This window comes from Hypanus sabinus, chromosome 14 (assembly GCF_030144855.1).
Source record: "Hypanus sabinus isolate sHypSab1 chromosome 14, sHypSab1.hap1, whole genome shotgun sequence".
NCBI lineage: Eukaryota > Metazoa > Chordata > Chondrichthyes > Myliobatiformes > Dasyatidae > Hypanus > Hypanus sabinus.
The window spans coordinates 82,912,881-82,937,075 of record NC_082719.1 but is presented as its reverse complement, the minus strand read 5'-3'; the positions used below and the strand labels follow the sequence as shown (position 1 = coordinate 82,937,075).

The 24,195-nt window shown below is 40.8% G+C and overlaps 1 protein-coding gene across 1 annotated transcript; it reads left to right on the top strand.

Moving 5' to 3' along the window:
• The first annotated feature begins 464 nt into the window (after positions 1-464).
• On the top strand, positions 465-22,780 carry LOC132404943 (protein FAM221B-like). Its single transcript, XM_059989563.1, has 7 exons — positions 465-472; positions 600-817; positions 7,139-7,282; positions 9,139-9,249; positions 11,331-11,534; positions 17,719-17,838; positions 18,961-22,780. The coding sequence occupies exons 2-7, from the start codon at positions 631-633 to the stop codon at positions 19,143-19,145; spliced, it is 951 nt and encodes a 316-aa protein (XP_059845546.1). The 5' UTR covers positions 465-472; positions 600-630; the 3' UTR covers positions 19,146-22,780.
• The last annotated feature ends 1,415 nt before the right edge of the window (positions 22,781-24,195 follow it).

The following is a 24,195-nucleotide window of genomic DNA, read 5'->3' as shown; positions in this document are numbered from 1 at the left end:
AGCTGAGGCGGAAAGTGGTGCAGGTATAATGATCAGTCATGACTTTCTCAAATGTGGAAGTAGGTATGAGGACTTAACAAGCTAATCCTCTTTACAGTTTTTACCTTCTTGGATGACCTTTGCATTTTAGGTATTGTTCAATATATGAACACACTACTTGCATTTCATAAGACATTCTGAACCATACCTAGCATGTGCACATTGTGGATTTTTGGACATTTCCATCTGTCTAATATTATCTAAATTCAGTATGTTTTAAGCTGTACAGTAATCTATTGCTCCTCTTATTGCATGTTGCTTGTTGCACATTAAATAATATTTGCTTTTCAATTAGCTCACACGCCAGTAATTAACAAGAGATTCTTCCAGTCTCTTTCTCTGACTGGGTTGCTGTCAACAACACAACCTGTTTCCTAGTTACAAGGCAATAAAAGCATTTCTCTCCACTTCATATGATTGCATTTCTGGCCAGGTAGGACTGAATCACACAAAAAGTTTTTTTTAAGAAAAACTTTGCCTGATGTAATCAAATTTCTAAATACAAATGTCAACAATGAAAATTCTATTGTAATTGTCAATGTTTCAATATCTGGCTTCAGTGGGCAAGTTCAGCTGAGAAATACGCCTGCAATGTCTTCAGGTCAAGGTTCAAAGGCGAAGGGGAAGAAGGCTGGTGTTGTTCCCAAGACTGAAGGTCATGAGTCCATCCAGGCCACACCCCACAGCGACATGAATAGTAGAGCTGGACCTAGCCATGCATTGGTGCCACATCAAGCATCACAGGCCACACAGGAAAACACAATGCTTGGTCCAAAAGGTAATGTAAAAATACATTGAATTTAGCACCTCAGATTGTCAGTGCAGTCCGTGTCAGTCCCTGGGCCTTACAGCAGTAAATTGGAAGAATCCCAGAGAAATGACAACCTTCATGGCAGGAGTAATAGAATCCACCATAGAAACTCAGAACTGACAAATTTTGCCCATTCCAAAAGTAGGCAAGGTGCAAGATATTGACCTTGGAAAATGTAAAAATGTAAAATTTCACAGAAAAAATTAATTTTGATGTTTCCTTTTTGTGATGAAAGCAAGAGAATTTTAAAAATCAAATCACATCCATCAAAAGAACAGGAAGTGAGAAAATGTGGCATTCTTGTTTATAATCTTCCAGTCCAGTTTCAGAAGTTTTATATAAATCTGAACTGAAAGGTGATAACTCTATTCATGGTGGCATAGAACAGTAGTCTTAAAGAACTAGTGTTGTCAGGAATTTCTTGTTTTAAGGGAAGAATTTCCTGTTTAAAAAGTATTTGATTCAGTGCTGGCAAAGTGGGATGGCAAATGCACCCAACCATTAATAGTTTTTGGAATCTATTTTTTTTCTTTTCCACTCTGCAGCTGTTACCTGCTGAAGTGCATGGTGCTCACTCTGAAACATGCCGCTTGCCTTAATGCTGCCCCGCCAAATTAGTTTCAGCTATTGATATGACGAGGAGTGGTATCCTTAACGTAAAGCCTCCAGGCAAGCTGTTACTGCAGTAAGAGCAGAGACCAGCTTTTTCACGTCATGAATTGTTGATTTCAAGAAATTATTCACAGGTTTTATCACTCAGCATCCATTTTCATTATTCCTGGACTTTTTATATCCAATCCCATTCTTAACAGTTGGCCCGTTTAAAATGACTGGGGGAGCTTCTGCAAATCCGACAAATAACCTATGACTGTGGTGTTAAATGAAAAGACCATGTTCAGGGTAACAGTAAATCCCCCTTAAACTGCAGGTTATATTCCTGGTTATTGTATATAATCTGAAATAGAATTTTAAGCTTTGTTGGCCCCAGTATGTGTGGACACACCTGCGGGCTTCCCCCGGTATGTTCTTGGATGTGCTGCCTGCTAACGCAAACGACACATTTTACTGTACGTGTGATAAATTAATCCAAAATTCAGAATCTAAATAAAGGTATTGAATCCAGGTGCAGGACTGTGGCTAAATTACTTGTAGCCAAAAGCACTATTAACCTGGGCAGCAGTGGAATTTAATCATCTGTGATTTTAAAAGCTTATTTATCAGTAGTAAAAACTACAAAATTACCGGATTGTCAAGACAGCCACTCTAGTCCATTAATCTCCTTTAGGAGAGGAAATCAGCTGTTTCTGCCTAGTCTGGTCTACATGTGACTCCAGTTTCACCTGTGTGGTTAATTTTTGAATGGCATAATACCCACTCAGTTCTAGGGCAATTAGGGATTATGCAGTAGATTCTGGCCTGCGTAACTATGTCCTGATCCCTACAAATAAGAAACAGAAAGGTACACTCAACCACAGGTTGCTTAGAATGGGATTGCTTTATCGTAGCAAAACAACATCTCTGCAGTAGAGTTGAAAATAAACAGCCTAGCCTATAAACAAATTATATTATTTTCCAAACCTGGTATTGCCTGTGAGAGATTAAACCCCTAACTTCTTGGCAAACATTTTAGTAGCACTGAAAAGTTCTTTTCCTTCATAAAGCTTCTCCAAATTATATCAGCGATAACGCAGCACTCAATATTCAAGTTCAAGAATAATGTTATGGGCATAAGTACAGTACTGTGCAGAAGGCGTAGGCACCTTACCTATATATGTGTGCCTAAGACTTTTGCACAGTACTGTATTTGTCAATGTGGAGCAGGGAGCAAGTTTGGAAATCTTTTTTTTAAATAAATTTTTACCCCTGCCCCACCCCTCGCAAGTTTGGAAATCTGGCGAGAGCAAAGGACGTTGAGGGTGGCGAGGTCACATCGAACCAATATTATAGAGCTTTTCGTGATAGTTACTGGGAATGTGGATGAAGGCAAGGCAGTGGATGTTGTGTATGTGGACTTCAGTAAGACATTTGTCAAGGTCCCTCATGGGAGTCTGGTTGAGAAGGTTCAGTCGCTCAGCATTCAGGATGAGGTAGTAAATTGTGGGAGAAGCCAGAGAATGGTAATCGAGGGCTGCCTCTCACTGGAGGCCTGTGACTAGTGATGTGCTGCAGGGATCAGTGCTCGGACCTTTGTTGTTTGTCATCTATATCAATGATCTGGGTGATAATGTGGTTAACTGGATCAGTAAATTTGTGGATGACACCAGCATTGGGGATGCAGTGGACAGTGAGGAAGGTGATCACTGGCTTGCAGAGGGATCTGCATCAGCTGGGAAAATGGGCTGAAAAATGTCTGATGGAATTTAATGCAGCCAAGTGCAAAGCTTTGCACTTTGGTAGGACCAACCAGGGTAGGCCTTACACAGTGAATGGTAGGGCACTTAGAAGGGTGGTAGAACAGAGGGATCAGGGAACAAAGGTCCATAACTCATTGGAAATGGCATTGCATGTAGACAGGGTCATAAAGAAAGCTTTTGGCACATTCGCTTTCATGAATCAATGTATTTAGTACAGGAGATGGGATATTATGTAGAAGTTGTATCAGACATTGATGAGGCCTAATTTGGAGTACTGTGTGTAGTTTTGGCCACTTATCTACAGGAAAGATGTAAACAAGGTTGAAGGAGTACAGCGAAAATTCACAAGAATGCTGCTGGGTCTGGAGGATCTGAGTTATAAGGAAATATTGAATAGGTTAGGACTGTATTCTTTACGACATAGAGGACTGAGGGGTATAGGTAGGGTAAACGCAAGCAGGTTTTTATCCATTGAGGTTGGGTGGGACTACAACCACAGGTCATGGGTTAAGGGTGAAAAGTGAGTTTTAAGGGGGACATGAGGAGAAACCTCTTCACTGAGGGCTGTGAGAGTGTGGAACAAGCTGCCAGCTCGAGTGGTCCATGTGATTTCAATTTCAACATTTAAGAGAAGTTTGGATAGGTACGTGGATGGCAGGGATAAGGAGGGTGATGGACCTGGTGCAGGTTGATGAGAGTAGACAGCTTAAATGGTTCTGGCATGTTCTGGATGGGCTGAAGGGCCTGTTTCTATGCTATACTTCTCTATCACTCTATGACTATGGAGTGTTGTGGGAGGGGTGTGGGACAGGTGACAGAGAGAGAGTGCTGGGGTGCTGCGTGATGTGGACGCAGACACATCCAGCCCTGAGACACCAGGTGAGGTCATTTGATTCCAAACAATTGGTTTACTGATCATACAGAATATCTCCCTAGTGTTTCCTGCTCCCTCCCCTCTCCCTTCCCCCTTTCCCCAGCATGATTGCCCTCTCCTTTCCCCCTTTCCACTCTCAGTCCACAATAGAGACCCAGATCAGACTCTGGTTTATCGTCAGTCACATAAGTCTTGAAATGTGTTTTTTACTATTGCAGCAGTAAAATTGCTACTGTACTGTACAAAAGTTTTAGGCACCTAATTACAAGTATTACAAGTCAGAGTTGTTGCTGAAACAGAAGTTGGAGCAAGATACATAGAAATAGGTTTGTTAGGGTGGACAAGTTATTTCAGCAAGTTCTTATCCTACTTCATTTATCACTTCCACTTTCACTCCATCCTTTCTCTCCTGCTCCATTTCCTTTCTACTTACACCCATGATACCTCTGACACTTCCCACCACTCTGACGATTTCCACTTTCTTGGTGCCAGTCTGCTCATCTGCACCATAGACCTCCAATCTCTCTGCAGCACATTCCCACATCTGGATGGTCTGAGGGCCCCCTGTTCCTTTACTGAGCAAAGTCCCAACCAGTTAGAATCATCAAACACCACAACACATAAGGAGGATCTTTAGCCCACCTAGTCTGCGTCGAACCACTATTCTGCCTAGTCCCATCAACCTGCATCCCACCATACCCCTCCCATCCATGTACTTATACAATATTTCTCTTAAATGTTGAAATCGAACCCACATCCTCCACTTAGACTGGCAGCTCATTTCACATCTTTTTTGTTATTTATTCATTTATGGAATGTGGGGGTCACCAGCTAAGCTAGCATTTATTGTCCATCCCTAGTTGCCCTTGAGAGAGAAGGTGGTGATGAGCTGCAATCCCTGAGGTGTAGATACACCCACAGTGCTGTTAGGGAGGGAATTCCATGATTTTGACCAGCGACATTGAAGGAATGGCAATATGTTTCCAAGTCAAGTGGCTTGGAGGGGGATTTCCAAATGGTGGTGTTCCCAGGTATCTGCTGTTCCTGTCCTTCTAGATGGTAGTGGCTGTGTGTCTAGAAGGTGCTGCCTTAGGAAATTGGATGTGTGGTTGCAGTGCATCTTGTAGATAGTACACACTGCTGCAACTGTTCGTCGATGGTGGAGGCATTGGATGCTTTGGTACCAATCAAGTGGATTGCCTTGCACTGGATGATGTTAAACTTGTTGAGTGTTGATGGAGCTGCACTCATCCAGGCGAGTGGTGAGTATTCAATTACACTCCTGACCTGAGCCTTGTCGATGGCGGGCAAGCTTTGGCTAGTCAAGAGGTGAGTTAAGCGCCACAGAATTCCTAGCCTTTGACCTGTTCTGGTAGCCACAGTGTTTATATTGCTAGACCAGTTCAGTTTCTTGTCAATGGTAACCCACAGGATATTGATAGTAGGGGATTCAGTGATGGTGATGCCACTGAATGTCAAGGTACAATGGTTAGAGCCTCTCTTGTTGGAGATAGTCATTGCCTGGCATTTGCATGGCTCGGATGTTACTTGCCATTTGTCAGCCCAGGCCTGGATATTCTCCAGGTCCTGCTGCATTTGGGTCTGAACTGCTTCACTATCTGAGGAGTCACAAATGGTGCAGAACATTGTGCAGTCATTTGCGAACATCCCCACTTCTGAATTAATGACGGAAGGAAGGTCATCGATGAAGCAGCTGAAGATGCTTGGTCCTAGGACACTTCCCTGAGGAACTCCTGCAGTGATGTCCTGAGTATGAGATGATTGACCTCCAGCCACCACAACCATCTTCCTTTGTGTCAGGTATGATTCCAGCCAGCAGAGTGTTTTCCCCCAATTCCCACTGACTCCATTTTAGCTAGGGCACCTTGATGCCATGTTTGGTCAAATGCTGCCTTGATGTCGAGGGCTTTCACTCTCACCTCACCTCTGGTATTTTGCCCTTTGGTCCATGTTTGGACCAAAGAGGAGATGAGGTCAGGAGCTGAGTGGCCTTGACGGAACCCAGACTGGGCATCCGTCAGCAGGTTATTGCCGAGCAGGTGCTGCCTGATCGCACTGTTGATGACCCCTTCCATTACCTTGATGATGATTGAGAGCAGGCTGATAGGGCAGTAACTGGCTGGGCGGACTTGTCCTGTTTCTTGTGTACAGGGCATACCTGGGCAACTTTCCACATTGTCAGGTAGGTGCCAGTGTTGTATCTGTACTGGAACAGCTTGGCTAGTGGCAGAGCCAGTTCTGGAGCACAAATCTTCAGGACTATTGCCGGCATTTTGTCTGGGCCCGTAGCCTTCGCGGTATCCAGTGCTTTCAGGCATTCCTTGATATCCATACCCCTCATAGTTCTGTCAGCTAACATACTTGTTTGTTTAACTGAACCACTTTTACATCAAACAACATTTCCTTTGACTCCATTCAAAGAAATTATTTTTGAAACACTGCCCAGCTGAAAATCCACAATGACTTTCTCTTCTAATTTCCACTCCTACACCTCTATCCACTTACTCAGGAAAATTATTTCCAATGATGTTTTTTAGGAATGACAAACTTAGAAGTGCAATTTTGTTATTAAAAAGTTTATACTGTCTTTGGACTGCTATAAATTAATTTGATTTTAAATTCATTGTTGCCTTACCTCACATATCATTAATGTTTCTAAACCCATGGTCTCCCTTTTCTTAGAATTGTACTGCATTTTGAGCATGAAAAAAATATGCAAAGTGAATTGAATTTCCAGACCATTTACTTATACTCTTTCCAACCTGGGAATTAGGTAAATACTTTGATGAGACCCTGGTGAAGGGTCTTGGCCCTGAAACATTGATTATTTATTCCCCTCCATAGATGCTACCTGACCTGCTGAGTTCCTCCAGCATTTTGAGTGTGCTGCTTTAGATTTCCAGCCTCTGCAGAAAATCTCTTGTTTAAAGATTTTGACTCTTCACTTTTGTTTCTCACTGGCAAAAATAAATTATTGCAGATGAAGAATACATAGAACCAAAAAAAAATGCCTACCTGATTATGTGATTATATTTGAAGGATACACAGTGAAACCTATAGTTCCAGCCAAAAACCCAGAGCTTATCTCTGTTGCAAAAGCGATGCATAGAGATGAATTTGGGATTCGAGTGAAGGAATTATTTGATCCAGAGAGGGAAGCAGCATTAGATGCACTTCAGACAGGTGAGTTTAAACATTGTGATCACTGACCCGATTTGAGTGTGTTATGTACATCAAACACAGACCTAGATTGTGTTACATCATCACTACCGACTAACAACAGCAACATTTAGGATTTCCAAATACATAGTTAAAGTAGAAACCTCCTCTTCATAATCTATACTTTTCCCAATGGAATCTGGCTGAATCAGCTGAATATATTCAGAATCAGAATCAGAATCAGACTTTAATCCTGAGATATTTAAATACAATAGCCTGCAGATGATAGATTTTTGTCTAAGTTAGTTCTTATATGAAAGCTTAATTACTACTTGGCAATCTCTTTTCCTTTAAAAAAAATTGCATTTCATTATAATTCTCTCAAATAAGAATTTCAAAATCTAATGTACTTAAAAGAATTAACTTTTCTTTTTTTGTTTTTTTTGTAATTTTTTTATTGAAGTTCATCATCAAACAAACATTTCCATAAGATGTATTTCAGACATTGTACATATATATCATATATATCACAAATCTCCACTAAGTATTTATCTGAGGTATACGCTTATAGAAAAGAGTGGAAAGAAAAAACAAGCAAAAGGAAAAAACTATGTACAAGTAGGGAGTGATCTTTTTTTTACAACATATTCATTGATTTATGAGAATAAAATCAGGCCTATGAGGCATTATGTAGATAAACCATTTTTCCCAGTATGAATCAAATTGTTCCAGCTTATGATTAACAGATGCTGTTATCTTCTCCATTTTGTAAATGTCCATTATAATTTCCATCCAATGAACTTTCAAACTTCTTAACGTTTGCCATTTGTTTGAATGTATTACCTCGGAAAAACAAATTTATGGTGACAGCTAGTCAGAAAGGAAACAATATATTTTATACAGTCAATGGATGTGCCACAAAGTCTTAGATTTTCTATTTATTTGTCAAATTAGATCAAATCATAATATGTCCTGTGTTCTTCGGTAACATTTTTTCACCAATATATCGTAGGAATGTCCAAAAGCCTTACTTTCTCTCTGCAGGTCTAGGCTTGAACTCAAATGGCTGAGATAGCTATGTGTTTCCTCCAGAAGTTCCAAGTGTCCTTTGTGGGGATCAACACTCTAAATCCTACTGACATCAAGGGCTTCTGTCATTACAATGATAGTATTGATGCTTAAGTCTAGAAAGGAGCAGAGGTTTCTTGTGCTACAGTTAGAAAACTATAAATTATAAACTGAATAAAAGTGCCCAAAATTCCACAACAAGTAGCATACAAAATAAACTTGTTCCTCAAATTTCAAAGTAGATTTATTATCAAAGTACGTACATGTCACCACATACAACCCTGAGATTCATTTTCTTGCACGCATTCTCAAACAAAAACTAACAAGCAAAAAATATGCAAAAGAAGATAAACAACACAAATACAAAAAAAACTTATAAATGCGTGCATAATACTGAAAACATGAAATGTGGAGTCCTTTAAAGTGAGTCCAAAGGTTGTGCAATCAGTTCAGTGCTGAGATGAGTGAAGTTATCCACTCTGGTTCAGGAGGCTAATGGTTGAAAGGTAATAGCTGTTTCTGAACCTGGTTATGTCGGACCTTGATGCAAAAATACAAAATCGCACTCGTTTAGTATGTTTCTTTTCTATGACTGGCATTAAGGTATAGGCCAGGATTGTATTAAAGCAAGGATATATGTACTAATGCAAGGTATTTTCAGCATAAATATCTGTTTTTTAAATTTTTACTTTAATTTAGTTATGGAAAATTTGGTATACTTCAATATTTTAAAATATTTTCACAATGATCTGTTAGTTGGTTCAACTATCATGTTTATAAAGAATACATTGATGACTGTGTTGCTTTGAAAGGAATTTATATTGGATGGCGATGCCCTGAATTCAATTGGGATTGCATTCGTGTTGGAGTGAAATCAAAGTGCTTTTGTGGACACCCCCTTGCTGAACATGAACATTTTACTGGTATGGAACAAACTTTTACACGTAAATTGATTATATTTGCTAGAACATTGTGGAAGCATCAACCTGTGAAATTCTGCTTTCCCTGCTCTACCAATCAACGTTTCTCAGCAGAAGAGCTACCTTGAGAATAAGAGATGTTAATTATAATAATAGGATTTATACAAGGCAGAGACAGAAATGATCATTCACTAGCAGATGCATTAGATCAGCAAATTTAGAATAATCAAGCACGGAGAAGTTCTGGAGAGAAAGATGATAAGTTGAATAGAAAAATCTTCTTCTGTTATTGCTTAGATTCTTCTGATTAGTGAAACTTGTTAGCAGTAATCATAATTAAATGGTACCCCAAGCAAAAGCTTTTCTGTCATAGGTACAAGTTTAGAATCTATGATTAATTTATGATTATGTTTCTACTCAGTGATTCAAGGAATAAATTCTGTAGAAATTCAATATTAATCTAAACATGTCTGTAGTGATTATTTTAAAACAAACCAAAACTGCTGAGACACTAATCTTGCAGATCAACACTGGATCACGAGCTTCCAAAATAATGATTTCGAAATCGAAAGAAATACATTTGACTTTTTATTACGAAATCAGCAAATGCAAACAATCTTGCAGCAATAGAAAACTAACGGAACTAAATTAGTGACTGATGCACCATCAATAACTCTCGGGAGACAGGAGGCAAAAGATAGGCTTTTATTAGCTGCAAACGTGACCACGACATCTTGGAGACTGAGGGAGGAGCAGTGCCTCCAATCGCCTTTATAACAGGGTCTGTGAGAGAAGCCACAGGAGCAGTCAGCAGAGGGGCGTGTTCAAACAGGTATACAAATAGTTTACCACAGTGAGATAGCAAGAGAAAATCTGTGAATGCAAGAAATCCAAGCAACACACACAAGCTGCTGAAGGAACTCAGCAGGCCAGGCAGCATCTATGGAAAAGAGCCAATGTTTCGGGCCAAGACCCTTCATCAGGACTGGAAATAAGGATGAGGAGTCAGGGTAAGAAAGTGAGGGGAGGTGAGAAAGAGCCACAAGTGAGGAATTGAAAGAAGGGGATGGTATTTTTACAAGTAACAGTGTGGGAAGAGGTATATTGTAGTCCAGGTAGCTGTGAGAGTTAGTGAATATCAGTAGATAAGCTGTCTCCAAAGATAGAGGCAGAGAGATTGAGAAAGTGGGGGGAGGTGTCCATAATGGACCAGGTAGTGACATAGTGTTCAAATTAGTGAAGTCACCAAGTTAGCAGTTGAACTAATGTACTTAAGCAATGTTAGAGGTCTAGTTAGTGTTCCAATAGCATCCCAATTAACATAACTAAGTGGTCAAACTAACTTAGCAATTGAACACAAAAAAAATCACCCTGCAGCTTATCTCCCTCAACTAGACTAAAGTAAACTAACTAAAAGCGAGAATATGTAATTATACTCATTTGCTTCAACCACACGGCCACCCACATGACAGATTACAATAATAAACATGCCACACCATGCAAGGTAGACACATGGCTCCAACGGATAGAAAATAGATAAACAGCTGCTTCAGTGTTTCTGCCTAACATTTAGACTACCAAATCCAGAAACTTTAAATTCAGTTATGATCAATAACTAAAAATATAGACCAGAGATTGAGATTGGTAATGCTTTTATGTTGTCCTACAGGGTTCAAAAATAAATGCTGCAGGTTGTTTGCAACATAATTAAACTAAACTAAACTTTTTTTAAAAAATGGTTCATGTCCTATAATGATTTCTGCAGCAACTTTTCCATTAATCTTTTGAAATCTTAGAACATACTGAACCATTACGAATTGATCTTCTTTGGTAGCATTGATGCAAGATTTCACAGTCATTGAGAGAGTCCAGCTTGGTTCTCACTCAGTAGAATTATACACTGAGAGAAAAACAAATATCTCTGATTGATCATAGCTACAAAACCTGACCTGCTGGAAATGAGTCCACTTATCTTGATAAAACAGCAAGTAGACAACAGAAGCCTTTGTATTTCAATCTTTTCAGCCTTTTCCAAGTTTTATCTATGTTATAATGTCCGGTGATGTTCATGATTTTGTCAATAGGTACCAGTGAACAAGTGCCCTGTGCAGTCTCAGGCTGCCAGTGCCAGGCTTTTGCCTTCATTCCATCTCGCCCTGAAGACGTAGGTGAATTCTGGCTTAGAAAGCGAAAAAACTTCAACCCAAGCACCTGGAGAGCCAAGTGCCGCTGTAAACACAACCATGAAGAGCATAAATCCACTGGAAGTCATAAGTGCAACATCAGTGGTATTTCAGATCTAAGAGCATCTTTACGCGTGTTTATTTGCGTTCTCTGTTAGTTTGGCACAATGTCATGGGGTGAATGGCCTGTTTCTGTACTGTACTGTCCTGTGTTCTCTGTTCTGTTCCTCAATCATCTTTAGGAATGAATGAAATTTCTATGAAGCGCTAAATACAATCTACCCTGTGAACCAAGCGATGTTCTTGACTAGAAAAAGAAACATCTTAACTCACTCATTTCCTTGATTAAGTGATTGAAGTAAGGATTGGTTTTTATAATGTTCAAACATTTGGTTGTGTGTCTCTCTTTGTGGAGTTTTTCATTGATTCTATTATGTTTCTTTGTCTCTACTGTGAATGCTTGCAAGAAAATGAATCTCAGGGTAGTAATGGTAATATATATGTACTTTAAAGTTACCTTGAACTTTGAACTAAAGTTTTAAATATACCTATCCAGAGGCAAAAGCAATTTATCTGCATTGGTTTGAGATCACAATAGAACCTTGATGTTAGCTTAAGGTGAGAACTCAAAAAATGGGCAGAGTGGCCACCTGGCGCATCAAGCCTGCTCACCTTTTCATTAAGAACATAGCTGATCTTCTAATTTAGTGCCATTTACTAGCACTATCCTCATATCTCTTCATTCCATTAACATCTAGAACATTCAACATAAATGGCCAAAGTTGATTAAAATGTTTTTGATAATTGTATGAATGATTAAATGGAAAGAAACTGGTACTTGATAAATGTACCATAAAAGGAGAAAGAGGAATGGGAAAAAAATGGCAGGGGAGTAGATGGAATAGTAACATGGAAGAACAATTTATCTAATTATTATTTGTATGCAATACACTGTTTTCTTCTCCTGTTTAAAATGTCTTCCCACACTACTTGGTCACATGCAAAAGCAGTCATGTTAATGTAAAATTATTGAAGTGAGCACCGTTTTCAGAATTTGTAGTCTCATTCACCAATCATCTGTTGTGTAGTACACTACGGAACATTTTATCCATTGCTTCCAAAATTTGTAGATTATTAAAATCTAACATTGACTTCAAATGATCATAATTCATCTTCTCTCTCCTTCTATCCCTTTTGATTTTTTTTGTAATTTTTTTATTGTAGTTCATCATCAAACAAACATTTCCATAAGATGTATTTCAGACATTGTACATATATAGCATATATATCACAAATCTCCACAAAGTATTTATCTGAGGTATACACTTATAGAAAAGAGTGGCAAGAAAAAACAAGCAAAAGTAAAGAACTATGTACAAGTAGGGAGTGATCTTTTTTTTAACAACAGATTCATTGATTTGTGAGAATAAAATCAGGCCTATGAGGCATTATGTAGATAAACCATTTTTCCCAGTATGAATCAAATTGTTCCAGCTTATGATTAACAGATGCTGTTATCTTCTCCATTTTGTAAAGGTCCATTGTTATTTCCATCCATGCATTTAAAGTTGGGCTCTCCTGTGATAACAATTTCCTAGTAAGAGTCTTTTTACCAGCCACCAACAGTATATTCCTTAAATATTTATCTCTTTTCAACCATTCTTGAGGTAGAAATCCAAAACATATGTGGTCTTACTCTTTAAGGGTATTTCACATTTAAAGATGTCTTGTAGGGCATTGTGTATCCCCCTCCAATAGTTTTTGATAACAGGGCAGTCCCAAAAAATATGATAATGATTTGCAATTTGATTTCCACAATTTCTCCAGCAAACGGGGGGGGGGGGGGGTTACTATCATAATGGGATTTCTGAGAGGGTGTAATAAATTATCTTATCAAGCTTTTCCATCCAAACTCCTTCCATTTCTGTGCACTGGTACACTTCCATTGTTTTCTCCATATTATTGTCCATTCTTCCTCAGATATTAATGATCTCCTGCATTTATTGTGCTTAACTTATTAACTTATTATTATTTAATTATTTATGGTTTTATATTGCTATATTTCTTCATTATTCTTGGTGCGGCTGTAATGAAACCCAATTTCCCTCGGGATTAATAAAGTATGTCTGTCTGTCTGTCTTTTTCAGTGAAGTCAGTTCCTTAAGTTTGTTAAAGCTGGGGCTGTGGGGGGATTAGCTCCCACTGCCTATTAAATGCTTTCAGTGGTGTATGACTTAAATAGCCTCTGGCAATCAAGTCCGGCAGAACCATTTCTACTGATGGGAGAAGGGGCAAAGGCGAGTTATTGGTGCCTTTAAGCCTGTTGCTTTGGGCAGATGGGGCTTTTCAGCTGCGGACTGCAGCTCATCTAGGAGAGAAAAAACTGAAATCTCAGCTGCCTCGTGGCTTTACCATTACCTTAAACAGCTGTGATGTTTCTGCGGCTGGACCGTCGAGTCATGAGCCGGGTCCATCCATCTCCAGACGTTTCATCCCTGAACCCGGAACATCCTCGGGATGGTGGGACAGCAGAAGGTGATCAGTCTTCTAGCCCCAATGGTCAGACTTCCAGCTACTATCGTCCCTTCGCAGCCAAAGCCAACTGGACGCTCTCTGTGCTGCTTGTGCCATGGTGTTAACGTCTCTTCCTGGTTCTCCCTTGTATCCCTAAAGCTGCCATCATCTTCCAGCATGACATGGGGGGAAACCCTCTTACCCCCACTTCGACAGGGAAGTTCCACGTCTGCCAGCCTTGCCGTCTGCAATCCGCCACCAGGTCTTCGTACCTCGCAAGCTTCCTCTCGGGGGCCTCTTGGCATCGGGTCTCCCATGGTACTGTTAGCTCTATCACCACCAGCTTCTTTGCACTCTCTGACAATAGTAGAACATCTGGTCGAAGTGTGTTCTCTACTATCGGTGGGAACGCCAGCTTCCTTTCAAGATCGGCCTTCATCTCCCAGTCCTTTGCCAAACTCAGGATACCATCTCTGCACTTGTTTGTTGCTGCAGCATGTTCCCCGGTCCTGATGAAGTTGATGAAGTTTGGTTGGCTGTCCTCTTTGTGGTCCTTCTTCCTCTCTGACTCCAAAACGTGGGTGAGTGCCCTCAAAACCTGGTCGTGTCTCCATCTGTACCGTCCTTGGGAAAGGGCAACCTGGCATGAGGAAAGAATATGCTCTGGGTTGGCTGGTTTCTGGCACAGGTGGCATGTTGGGTCTTCTGTTATTCACCAGTTCCGCAGGTTTGTTGGAGTTGGTAGTACATTGTACACAACCCTCAATAAGAACTGGAGATGGAAAGATGTATATTCCCATATGTCATCCCATGTTCTGTTTCCCACTTTGTCCAGGTCCCTTGACTCCCCACCTCCACTGCTCACACATATCTAGTCTCCTCCTCTTTCTTCCTTATCTCCTGCTGGACCAAGTGCCATCTATCCTTGGGGTTGGCCTCCCTCCACCTGGTTGTTGGCTCACCTCCCAGGCCTTGCCTGCCCTTGCACATTATTCTGACAATGTCTCTGTGGCAAAGTGGGGACTCTGCTTCTACCGCCTCTACTGTCTTCCATTACTCCCTGTCTGTATCTTGACTCCTGCTTCACTGACCTTGTCGTCTTTGAGGGTCATGATGAGGCGTGCTTTTCCTGCCTTAAACTCCTCTACAACTGAGAAGAGGGGCAACTGGAACTTGGCTGACTTGTTGTAGAGCCCTGTTGAAGAGAAGCACTGCGGTACTCCTAACCACCTTCTCAGATACCGGTTAATTTTCCTCTCCATGCCCTCGATCATTGACGGGGAGATATCATACAGCATCATTGGCTACATTAGTCTGGGTAGGAGCCCATGTTGGAAGATCTATGCCCTGAGCTTTCCTGGTAAACCTGATTTGACGATCTTTACCAGCCTTTCTGTTGTTTGTTGCTCCAGGTATCTGCTGTTGTTAACATCCTTCAGGCTGTCATCATACCATTTCCCTAGGCACTTGCTGGGGTTTCCTATCTTAGATGGGATTTCTTCATCCTGGATCTTCAAGATGAACTTCTGGGTAAGTTGGCCTTCCTTTATAACCAAACACCTTGATTTGGCAGGTTTAAATTTCATTCATGCCCATGTGGCTGTCTCGTCCATACCCATCTGACCTGGATATGTGTTGTGGTTGTAATTGTAAAGTCATCCATAAGGTCACCAGCTCTGCTTGGTGGCTGTCTGATATTGGTGCTTGTCTTTGGCCCTCTGGTATCTCTTTCTCCAGCCTCTTTAAGTAGATTCATGGTCATGACGAAGAGGACTACGGATATAGTGCAGCCAGTCACAATGCCCTTCTCTACTCGCTGCCATGATGTTATGTAGTCCTGCATGCTGAACCTGAGGTGAATCTCCTCCAAATAGCTTACCAGGATCTTGGTGACCTTGTCCGGGGTATGGTAGTGTTTCAGTGCTGTCTCGATGAGCTTGTGCGGCACTGTACCATAGGCATTGACTAAATCGAACCACACAACCGTCAGGTTCCCTTTGGTTGCCTTGGCCTCCTTTAACAGCTGGGATATAACACTAGTGTGTTCCATACATCCTGGGAATCCAGGAATCCCTCCCTTTTGCACTGCCCTATCTATGTATTGGTTTTCTACCATGTCGTCCTTCTTGCTAGAGCAGCGGAGAAGATTTTTCCTTCAAAGTTGAGGAGGGAAATGGTCCTGAACTTCTTGATCTCAGTTGAGTTTTCCTCTTTTGGCAGAAAACATCCTTCAGCCACTTGCCAGCAAGGTGGTATCTGGCCCTTCCTCCAGATGACTCTCGTCAGCCTCCACATCCTCTTGAGAAGCTTTGGGCACTTATTGTAGACTTTATATGTGATCCCATTGGGCCTGGGTGCTGAACCTGCCCTTACCTTCCCTTACCTTCTTGACAGCTTCTCTTACTTCTTTCAGTGTTGGCTCTTTCTCGTCTAGAGGTTTCTGAGGCTGTTGCACTGGCTCAATCCTGCTGTTTTCTCCCAGTGGCAGGTCTCGTCTTTCATCTGAGTGTGTTTCCTGCAGGTATGCCTCCACTTCCTCTCTTGGTTTTCCCAGTTTGCCTGATCTTTCCCCTTCTCACACACTTGCAGAAAAACGATAAGGGTTTCTGATGAAAGCAGCCCTTTTCCTATTCTTCTCGCGCTTGTTCTTCCTTATCCTTTCCGCATTCCGAAGTTCTTTAAGCCTCCTTCTCAGGTCTTGACTCAACTGCCTCAGTCCTTCTCTCTCTTCTACACTGCTTCTTCTGTACCTGTTGGAGAGCATTCTAATTTCCCGTCTTATGCTGTTTATCTCTCTGGTAAACTCTCTTCTCCTTTATCTTCTCCACTACTCCAAATCGATCTCCTCATGCAGAGGGCTTTCGGAGTAGACCTAGGGAAAAATCCAGAGCTGGAGTCCCTACGGTTCCAAGGTTCAACGGTGCATATTAAGATCAAAGTACGTACACTGAATACAACTTGGAGATTCATCTTCAACAGATGGCCATAAAATACAGAAAACCATAGAAGCCTCCCACATGAAAAAGAAAAAGAAACAAAACTTGCAGCCCCCAAAACCCCCAACCTCTCCCTTGCACAAAAACTAACAGATCTCCCACTTGGAAACATCAAACCCCTAACCTCCAAGATCCTCCCACACAAACAAAAGCAGCAAGAACGTCAAACACCCAACCCCTCCCTCACCAAAAAAAGTAACATCCTACATCCTACATTGAGTTCAACAATGACTGGAAACTCCTGCGACACTGCTGGTGCCAAACCAAACCAAGACATTCCTTTGAATTCTTCAGCCGCATGGAGAGGGAGCCCCCTGCACGGGCAACAGTTTGCTCTCCACATCGTAGTGCCCTGGCTCGTGTATCATGTAGATAGCTGGATGTAACACCCATGGTCACCCTGACCAGCAGAGGGCCTCTCTGTGAAGTCAATGTTAAACTATTCACTGAAAAGCCAGAACTCTGGTTGTTGTCAATCTGAAATAATAAAAGAAAATTATGGAAATTCTCAGTAGGTTAGGTAGTAACCGTGGAGGAAGAAACGGTTAACGTTTCCCTTTGTCAAAACAGGTTCCATCCCCTGCAATTAGGTTGAAGCACTTTCCAATGGGACTAGCAAATCTCCCCACAAGGAAAATGTTCTTAGCACTGTGGAAATGCTGTTAATTATTCAAGCAAATTAATTTTTTCATTTTAAGAGCAATTGTTAAGTTAGACACATAGTAAAAGTTTTGAATTAAACTGCACAAATATTATTTTAAGTTGTGTTCTTTAAACAGGTTGTACCTGTTCAAGCTTTGAGTCAAATTTCCTCTGTGCCGCCTGTGATAAACATTGGGAACAACATAATACGTTCTTTGAAACAGAAAGAAATAGAAAAGAAGCTGGACTTCCATATGGTAGGAAGAGGGCACTTGTTTGTATGTTCAAATATTACACAGTGCCAGTTTCAGTCGATTCTCGACTATCAACTCAAGATAATGTGAAGTAACGGAGGAATAACAATATAAAAATCTAAAATAGAATCAGTTATTTGTTAATTATTAAAATACTATTTTCCAAAAAATGTGATAAAAAAATCAAAAATGTTTTTATCAAAAACTGGGTTAATTTGCATAGTAAATTGTCCCAGATGTGTAATAAGACCATAAAACTGTGCAGCAGAAGTGGGTTATTTGGCCAATTGAGTCTGCTCTACCATTCCATCATGGCTGACTTATTATTCCCCTCAACCCCATTCTCCTGCCTTCTCCCCATAACCTTTGACACCCTTGTAATGGTAGAATCAGAGGGGAAGTTGATATGAATGTGAGAAGAATAAAACTATGGTACAAGTATTCACAGGCTTAATACAATGTTCCTTTCATCTTTACTGTAAGCAGTCCTTCAATGTTTAAAGAATGCCTAATCAATGCCAATATATGTTGCAAGAACACAAATGAAACAGAAGCATAAATTTGTAAGAATACTTTTATGTGGAATAGAATCCCAAATCCTATTTTAGTTTGAGGGTTAGGGTAACAATTCATCCAGTGATAAGCTTGGTTTCTATGGAGCACCAATTATGCTACAGAATGCTTATATATTGTGTTTTCTAACATGTAAACAACCTATGTATATAGGAAAGAGGAACTTTGCCAAAACAGGTATGGTCTACCATAGAGCACTGTAATTTCAAATTCTGTACAGCTCCACGCAATGTTTATTTTCTGCTACAGTTACTGAGAAATGCCCTTAAGATTATTGCAGTCACAAGAATATTGTGTGTTTTAATTGTACGATCCATGTAGTTTTATAGCCAATGCTGTCAACAGAAAACCTTTCTTATGGGTAGTATAAATGGAAGATTTGTGTATTCAAAACTCAGTTGTTAAATGCGAAAATTACTTATCAAAAATGCAAAGGTTTCCAATTTACAGTTCTGGCAAGTAGGATTTATTATTGCAATTGAAGTCTTTTAAGATTATTCCTGGTATTCCTGTTTGTGTAAATTAATATTTTTATTATTGGGTTGGTTTTAGGTGAAGCTTACTTGCCCTTTGCAGAGATGCCCAACTTACGAAATGCAGTACTATCCGGGAATGAGAAGGATGACTCAGCATACCAGAACATCACTAGCGGCACTGGGCCCTATTCACGTCTTGGACCTTCTTCCAACTCTGCTAGGCCTGTTTTACCATCAAACGAGAACACGGCGGAGTTCTGAGCTGTCGGTAATTAGTACCTACAGATGTCACTGAATAAAACATCATACAGTCATGTCTATCTTGTCTACAATCCATGGATTCATTGGTAGTTAAAAAAGACTGATTGCAAAAGCATACAAGTATTTTAAAGCTGCTTCCAATTTCAAAATAGGAAGAACAGGAGATCATTCTGTTGAAAAGTCTATAGTTGCAAAATACCGTGAAAACTCTCAGTTCCTGTATGAAGTTGTGCTGGTCATCACAGCTTGTTGTTGACCATAACGCCAGGGAGGCACCAAGATAGCGTAGTGATTAGCATGATGCTTTTACAGCTCGGGACGTCAGAATTCAGATTTCAATGTTTGTACCTTCTTCCTGTGAGAGCGTGGGTTTCCTAGGAAGTGCTGGTCAGTGGGCTAATTGGTTGTTGTAAATTGTCATGTGATTTGGCTGGGGTTGAAGAAGTGGGTTGCTGAGCAATGCAGCTTGTTGGGTCACAGGGGCTTGTCCCACACTGTTATCTCTAAATAAATAAGTAATGTTGGTTTGGAAAAAACAATGACCTAATAGTTAATGGCCTAGCACTGAGTTTGCAAATTTTGTAGAACCATTTCTCCCAATCTGGCATCAATAAAAGTTCCAATGGGTATTCATGACATCCGCAAACAGGATGACGCAGCTGAAGAGGTCTTCAATCATTCCACCCACGGGACATACCAATGTAGAAACTGAAAATTCCATTCATTGGAATTCACATAAAATCTAAAATATTTTAAAACTTTTGGTCTCATCAGAAAAATTTATTGCAAGATGGCCTACTGTTTCTTTGCTTTGTAAATGCCAGACTGTTATCGATGTTATTTTGGGAGGAACCATTAAAGAAAATAAATTATATTTCAACCGAGATGCAGCTCCTGAGAGTGTGTTAGGGATCTGGAAATGTGGCTTGATGCGCTACTGCTTATTAGGGAGAGTGAACAAGGAGATTGATAGGAGCTACAAGGAGTTAGTCACCCCGAGGCTGCAGGAATTAGATAATTGGGTGACTGTCAGGGAAGTGAAGGGAAGAGCTCAGATAGTAGAGTACACCCCTGTGGCCATCCGCCTTAGTAACTGTTTTCTTGTTTGGATACAGTTGAGGGGAGTGACCTGACAGAAGACGACCATGGCAATCGGGTCTCTGGCACTGAGCCTGGTTCCATGGCACAGAAGGGAGAGAAGAAGATAAGAGATGTGGTAGTCATAGGGATTCCATAGTGAGGGGAACAGACAGGAGGTTCTGTCAGCCTGATAGAGATACCTGCATGGTGTGCTGCCTCCCAGGTGCCAGGGTACGGGATGTCTCAGATTGGCTGCAGAGTATTCTGAAGGGAGAGGGTGAACAGCCAGAAGTCTTGGTACACGTTGGTACCAATGACATTGAGAGAAAAGGGGATGAAGTCCTGAAGAGAGAATTCAGGGAGTTGAGTAGGAAGGTGAAAAGGATTGCTGCTAACGAGTGCAAGAATAACATGATCAAGCATATTAATGTGTGGCTTAGAGACTGGTATAGGAGGCAGGATCCTGGTTCCTAGATCACTGGGGCCTCTTCTGAGAGTGGTACGACCTGTACAAAAAGGCCGAGTTACACCTGAACCCAAAGGGGTCCAATATCCTAGCGGGCAGGTTTAATAGAGCTGCTAGGGAGGGCTTAAACTAATTTGGCGGGAGGATGGGAACCGGATTGATAGGGCTGAGGAAGGGGAAAACAGAAATAAATCAAAGATAGCTTGCAACAGAGATAATAGAAAGGACAGGCAGGAGATGAGGCACAATCACAGCCAGTGGCATGAGGTACAGGGCAATAGAGGTGTGGTGCAGTTAAAACAGAAAGCAACAAATACTGGACTGAAAGTGTTATATTTGAATGCACGCAGCATAAGAAGTAAAATGGATGATCTTGAAATTCAGCTACAGATTGGCAAGTATGACGTTGTGGCCATCTCTGAAACTTGGCTAAAGGATGGCTGCCATTGGGAGCTGAACGTCCAAGAATATACAGTGTATCAGAAAGATAGGTTAGTAAACAGAGGGGATGGTGTGGCCCTGTGCATAAGAAATAATATTAAATTATTAGGAAGGGATGGCATAGAATCGGAAGGTATAGAATCTCATTGGGTTGAATTAAGAAATGGCGAGGATAAAAGGATCCTAATGGCAGTTGTATACTGGCCTCTAAACAGCAGCTGGGATGTGGATTACAAATTACAGCAGGAGATAGAAAAGGTGTGTCAGAAGGGCAATGTCATGATAATCGTTGGGGATTTTAACACGAAAGTGGATTGGGAAAACCAGGCCAGTACTGGACCTCAAGAGAGAGGATTTGTAGAATGTCTAAAGGGTGGCTTTTTAGAACAGCTTGTTGTTGAGCCCACTAGGGGATCGTCTGTGTTAAATTGTGTGTTGTGCAATGATCCAGAGGTGATAAGAGAGCTTAAGGTTAAGGAACCCCTTAGGGAACAGTGATCACAATATGATCGAGTTCACTTTGAAATCTGAGAAGGAGAAACTAAATTCCAATGTGTCGGTATTTCACTGGAATAAAAGAAATTACAATGGCATGAAAGGGGAGCTGACCAAAGTTGACTGGAAAGGGACACTAGCAGGAACGACAGCAGAGCAGCAATATCCAAATAAGAAGAATTTTCAAATGGAAGATTACCATGGCTGACAAGTGAAGTCAGAGCCAATGTAAAAGCAAAAGAGAGGGCATTGATGGACTTGATGACTGGAAAATGGCAAATGTTACTCCGCTATTTAAGAAGGGTGGGAGGCAGCAGATAGGAAACTATAGACCTGCTAGCCTGACATCAGTGGTTGGGAAGTTATTGGAATCGATTGTTGGGGATGAGATTATGGAGTACCTGGACGCACATGACAAGATAGGCCAAAGCCAGCATGGTTTCCTGAAAGGAAAATCCTGCCTGATTAACCTACTGCAATTTTTTGAGGAAATTACAAGCAGGGTAGACAAAAGACATGCAGTAGATGTGGTGTACTTGGATTTTCAGAAGGCTTTTGACAAGGTGCCCCACAGGAGGCTGCTGAGCAAGATAAGAACCCATGAAAGGTACTAGCATGGGTAGACCATTGGCTGATCAGCAGAAACCAGAATAAAGGGATCCTATTCTGGCTGTCTGCCGGTTACCAGTGGAGTTCTACAGGAGTCAGTGTTGAGACTGCTGCTTTTTAAGATGTATGTCAATGATTTGGACTATGGGATATATTAGTCAGAGAATGGTAAATCTGTGGGATTTGTGGAGGCCAAGTCATTGGGTGTATTTAAGGCAGAGATAGATGGGTCTTGATTAGCCAGGGCATCAAAGGGTATGAGAAAGCAGTGGAGTGGGGATGACCGGAAGAATTGCATCAGCCCCTGATTGAATGGTGGAGCAGACTTGATGGACCGAATGGCCTACTTTTGCTCCTATATCTTATGAGCTTATGAATTGTCATGACGAAACCATAGTATTTTTTTTGAAATTACATATAGAATTAGGGGAGAGAGATATAAAGCACTAAAATTTGTTTTAGAATAGAAGACAGAATGTCAGTGGATCATAGATGTTCTGATATGGAGTCTTTGATCAGAAACATTAAACAATCTTTTCACGGATTGCCTGACCTTCTGAGTGTTTCTACCATTCTCTATTTTATTTCAGATTTCCAGCACCAATGTTTTTTTAAATTTTTGATTTGCAAAATGTTTTGGAAGAAATCTCTCTTATGAGAGTGTTTCCTAAGCAAGAAGTTCTTGGAATTGAAGACAAATTATTGACCTTGCTCAGAAACTGAATGAGAAGCAGGAGACAAAGTGTAGGAGTAATGGGTGGCAAAATGTAACTAGAGGAGTCCCACAATAACCTGTGTTGACATCCAGCTGTCCACAATATTTATCTGTAACTTAGGCTACGTCCACACTAGACCGGAAAAATCCGTAACCAAAGCTTTTTCTCTTCATTTTGACCCTCCATCCACACTGAAACAGCGTTTTCCTCCCCCGAAAATGGAGCTTTTCTAAAGCGCCCTCTAGAGTGTGTAAATTTGAAAACACCGCTTGGGCAAGAGTAGTGTGGACGGGGTAACCAGAGATTTCCAGAAATGCTGTCATGACGTGCTGGAACAGATGGCGGCATTTCATTGTTTTCCTGAAAGCAACCCCCACACAACCTAACAATTTCAGAACAGACGGCAACAAGACTGAAGCCAGAAGAGTTACAAATGTACTCATTAAATACTTTGACCCATAACTTACTGAATAAATAAGTATACTCACTCATTTTGCCCTGTTTTCTGTCTTTGCTCGTATGAAGGTGGTTTACCTATTTATGCAAGTACTTCTCTGACAATAGATGTGTAACAGCCTAATGTAACATTGTATGGAAATACAAGATAATACTGATGCAGTCATGTTTTATACATTTAACAAGGTGCTTTATTAATGCAACAGAGTTAGTCAGTTTTTCAATGTTTGTCGTCAGTCGGGTCATACTGTCCGTGAACTCTGTCGGTTCCCTCCATATGCTCCAGTATTCGGTTTTTTTAGTTTTAAGTCCTCCTGCACGAGAGCCAACAGCTGTCCATCGTTTAGCAATTTCCTTTTAAGTTTCTCTAGTCTGTAAGTGCACAAATGCACACTTTCACTGCGAGATTCGACACCAAACATGTTGCTTGTTTTCTGTAGGTGTGTCCTGCGCATGCCCAGTAGGAGGAGATTCGCCCAAATACCCATTTTAATGTAGATGGAGGTATTTTCAAAAACGCTTGGTGTGGATGCCTGTCCTTTTTCACACGAAACCGGCATTTTCAAAATTATCCAGTCTAGTGAACGTAGCCTAAGATGATGGGTTGGAAAGCCATTTTGGGATGATGGGTTAGAAAGAATTGTTAACACTGTGATAAGTGGATTTTAATATTGACAAAGATGGGTTACTACTTTGGTCATTAAACAAACAGATCAGACTACGTTCTTAGTAATGAAAAGATAAAAACAGTGAATAACTATTGTTATTTCATCCATTCAGACTAACA

Bases quoted from the DNA above. Each gene is read 5' to 3' on its own strand.
- LOC132404943 (XM_059989563.1), top strand. From the start codon at position 631: ATGTCTTCAGGTCAAGGTTCAAAGGCGAAGGGGAAGAAGGCTGGTGTT. The intron at 818-7,138 runs GTAATGTAAAAA...TTATATTTGAAG, and splicing joins CACAATGCTTGGTCCAAAAG to GATACACAGTGAAACCTATA. The intron at 11,535-17,718 runs GTATTTCAGATC...TTCTTTAAACAG, and splicing joins TCATAAGTGCAACATCAGTG to GTTGTACCTGTTCAAGCTTT.